The sequence below is a fragment of the Glossina fuscipes genome, unplaced genomic scaffold, assembly GCF_014805625.2.
Source record: "Glossina fuscipes isolate IAEA_lab_2018 unplaced genomic scaffold, Yale_Gfus_2 110127, whole genome shotgun sequence".
In the NCBI taxonomy this organism is placed as follows: Eukaryota; Metazoa; Arthropoda; class Insecta; order Diptera; family Glossinidae; genus Glossina; species Glossina fuscipes.
The window spans coordinates 1,311-4,681 of NW_024005754.1; the positions used below are offsets into that span (position 1 = coordinate 1,311).

Below are 3,371 nucleotides of genomic sequence, written 5' to 3' on the forward strand. Positions count from 1 at the left end.
TAAAGATTTTTTCCGTTTAGAGATTGCTATAAGCAATAATTTTTCCCAGTAAAAATTTATAGTCCTAAAAAATAAGAAACGAATCGCGTCATTTTCAAAAGATTTTTAACATAAAACGAACCACACTCCAAAACTATAGTCACATATAACGAAAACATCTCGACTCGAATTCTGTAACCTCAAAGCCGAAACGAGAATAAGCATCAAAAACAGCGTCACTTATACCTAACAATGGCATATTCTACTCAAAAGGATTTTTTTCATGTACCGTTCATGGATGAACACTTGGAATTCGCGTGCCGCCCGGACTGTGTAAAACTGAAGCGTTATAACTCAATTATAGCTGACAGCGCTTGGGCTCTGGATGACAAAAAGCAATCTAAATATTTGTATGATTTAGTGCTTTGCGAAACGCCGGTGAGAGCGAACGCAGTAAATTTTAAATTGAAAATTTTTTAACTGAAAATTTTACTTTTAAAATCGGGGTTTAGGGGCTACTGAAGACATGTTCCAAAGCAGATATGGGAATGTCCCGAGTAGCATCTGGTGCCGGAGACGAGGTAGATTTTTAGATTGTTTTTAACTCTTGTTTCAAATTTTTGAAATGAATGCCCGTTGCTTAGCAGGGCTTGCTAACACAGTTGAGCTCTATTAGTGCTGGGGACAGTCTGCTTCAATGCGCCAACACCCATTTAGCGGAATATCAAAAATTGCTTAACGTTAAAACTTCGTTAGAAAACGAACTGAATGTTTCTAATGAACGTCTCAAATCGGCTACGCAAGAGAACAAGAAAATCAAGGAAATATTAACTACCAAGTTGGATGCAAACACTTGTAAAGATTTCTATAACAAGGTGAGAGAGCTGGTGTCTTCCGGAAAATTAAACAAAAACGAAGAGAACGAAATGTTACAAATACATAAAAAGATTGAAAATATGCTGAAAGCCTACGAGATATTGCGAGCTGAAAATAACTACATTAAGCGTCTAGTAGAGAAATTGGCGAATCGTTGCTCTTTGGAAAAAATAAAAACTGAACCAGAGCAAAGTAAAGATGTAGACTATCTACAAAAAGAAGTCGACAAATTACGTAAAGAATGCATTATGCTCAGAGATATGGAAGACGGCTACCAGAAAATAAAACAAGAAATGCAAGATAAGTATTGTTCCCAGAAGCGTTTGTCAGATCGAGATGCGGAGAATATAAAAGCTATCATCAGCGATCGTAATAATCTACGTGACAAGTGCAAGTCGTTTAATCAAAGGGTCGGCGATATGCAGAAGAAGGAGAGAAACTTAAACAAAGATTTGGAAAACAAAGCCAAGTCTTGTGCTAATTTGGAAGCGGAGATGCAAAAAATGCAAAAATACTACGAGGACCAAATGCAGCAGGCCTGCTTTAGGGAAGAATGCTTAAAGGTAAGAATTTCGAAAGGCATTTTAGTGAATTAAAGCAAGGAGAGCAAGATTTTAAACCCTGTCTAATAATTTCGACCTCTATATATTTTGTTTCACAAAATTGACTTCGCGAGTAGCATAAAGCAATAGTTAAATAGATATGCAAATATAAAGTGTGATTAGTTGAAAAGTTTTCATTTTAAGCATTATTGCTGAAATTTTATTGTTTTTCTTGAAATTCGTTTTTTTTTTTTTATTAGAAGGATCGAATTGGACTATTTTATATTATTTCTACTTCTTTCGTCAATCGATAATTTGATTTATGACCATGTGCCTATCTAAATTCATACAAAACTTCTTGCGTCCCTTTTCTTTAATACTTCTTATGCTCGCCGTTTCCCTTCCATTTTTTCATGATTTCATATTTTTCAGGCCCAATTAGAGGATTTGAAGGAGGACTTCATGCAAGTTAAATGCCAAGCTCAAAAATCTGATATGTTACAAATGGAAGTATCCTGCCTACGTAACGAAATACTTAAGCGTGATATGGCTTTAAGTGATTACGACTGCCAATATAAACAACTTATGGTAAGTAATGCAATCCTTGTACATTTTAGTTAGTGCACTTAAATAATAAGTTACTGTTATATATAATATTAAATGAACATACACGTAAAGTATAAAGCAAAACGTTTTAAAAGCGCTGGTTATCGTATACTGCCACCAGCCGAACCACGTGAAAATACGATGTACGCGGAGCTTTTCCCAGAAAGTTTAACAGAAGGTTAACCAAAGGACTTGTCCTTACGGTATGTGTACATTCGTTTGTAGAAGAGGGAACGCGATTTTAATATTTTTTTCCTGAAATTATATTGTTACACTAACTTTTTGTATTTTGTGAAAAGAAATATCTTACAAATTTGGAAGTAAAAAAATTCCAAAAAGTTTCTTGAATAAATTACATTAAATACAAGTTTCAATCCATACGTAAATTGGCTGTCAAAGTATTTAACGTGTTGAATGCTTTGATAACAATGAAGCTGACAAAAATAATAAGCTTAAATTAATTTATAAAAATAAGGCTTTTGAAGTCGTGATGCAATGGGAAAGGGATGGTAAAGCATAATATTTGGGCAACGTTAAATGTCTTCAACATTTGTTGCTGTATTTTGTATAAAGTAATTCGTAAAAATTTCAAACTGATCAAGGCGGTGGTACGCGATAGTGTAGTTACATAACGTTCAAACCCAGAAAATAGCGAATATCAATGTTTGATATGAAAAAAGGTGGCATAAAGCTTATGTATGGGAACCTGTTATTCTTGCTTATATTCTTTCTTGCTTTGAAACATAAGAAACCCATTTGAAAAATAGAATACCTCGTTAACGAGCTTTAAAAAAGAGAAATTAGAAGTGAAAATCATTTGAAAACATTTAGAAGCAGAATGCTAAGCTAGAGCAAGTAATACTAATTTCAAAACTAAATGTTTACAATAAAAATAACCTAAGAAGAAAAACTCTTCACATATATTGGATGGAATACAAAAGCAAAAACTGCAAAGGTAAAACAAAGAAAGCTGTTGTCTCAAGAAGCGAACGACCGAAATTCACGATCTGTTTGGAAAAAATGAAATTTGGTAGAGAAATAAAAACTCTCGCAGAAATAATGATAACGAAGAGATGAAATGATCAACAGAACACTTTCATTCACTTGCCTGACATCAAAAACATTCCCCGTCAGTTAACTGCTCCCAGCATTCAAACAAAACCCAGTTAACGGACAAGATCGTTACATTTAGGGGAGTTGAAAGTTCTGCAAGAGCAATTAATAATGATGATGGCTAAGGCATTTCAAATAGTTCTGTTTCTGTTGGTGTCATTCAATAAATTGTCATTCATTTGTAATTTAGTAATTTGTACTGTATTAGTTATAGTTACGACCAACTTAGTAGGCATCGCTCCATTACCCGCAGGC

At 34.0% G+C, this 3,371-nt stretch overlaps 1 protein-coding gene across 1 annotated transcript; it reads left to right on the forward strand.

Moving 5' to 3' along the window:
* The first annotated feature begins 231 nt into the window (after window positions 1-231).
* Window positions 232-2,186, forward strand: LOC119644331 (coiled-coil domain-containing protein 39-like). The gene is made up of 5 exons (XM_038043872.1): window positions 232-417; window positions 492-560; window positions 627-1,418; window positions 1,830-1,985; window positions 2,076-2,186. Exons 1-5 carry the CDS (start codon window positions 232-234, stop codon window positions 2,184-2,186), a joined length of 1,314 nt encoding a protein of 437 aa, XP_037899800.1.
* The last annotated feature ends 1,185 nt before the right edge of the window (window positions 2,187-3,371 follow it).

Coding starts and splice junctions, on each gene's coding strand:
- LOC119644331 (XM_038043872.1), top strand. CDS start 232: ATGGCATATTCTACTCAAAAGGATTTTTTTCATGTACCGTTCATGGAT. Junction 1,419..1,829: donor TTAGGGAAGAATGCTTAAAG/GTAAGAATTTCG, acceptor CATATTTTTCAG/GCCCAATTAGAGGATTTGAA. Junction 1,986..2,075: donor GCCAATATAAACAACTTATG/GTAAGTAATGCA, acceptor ATACACGTAAAG/TATAAAGCAAAACGTTTTAA.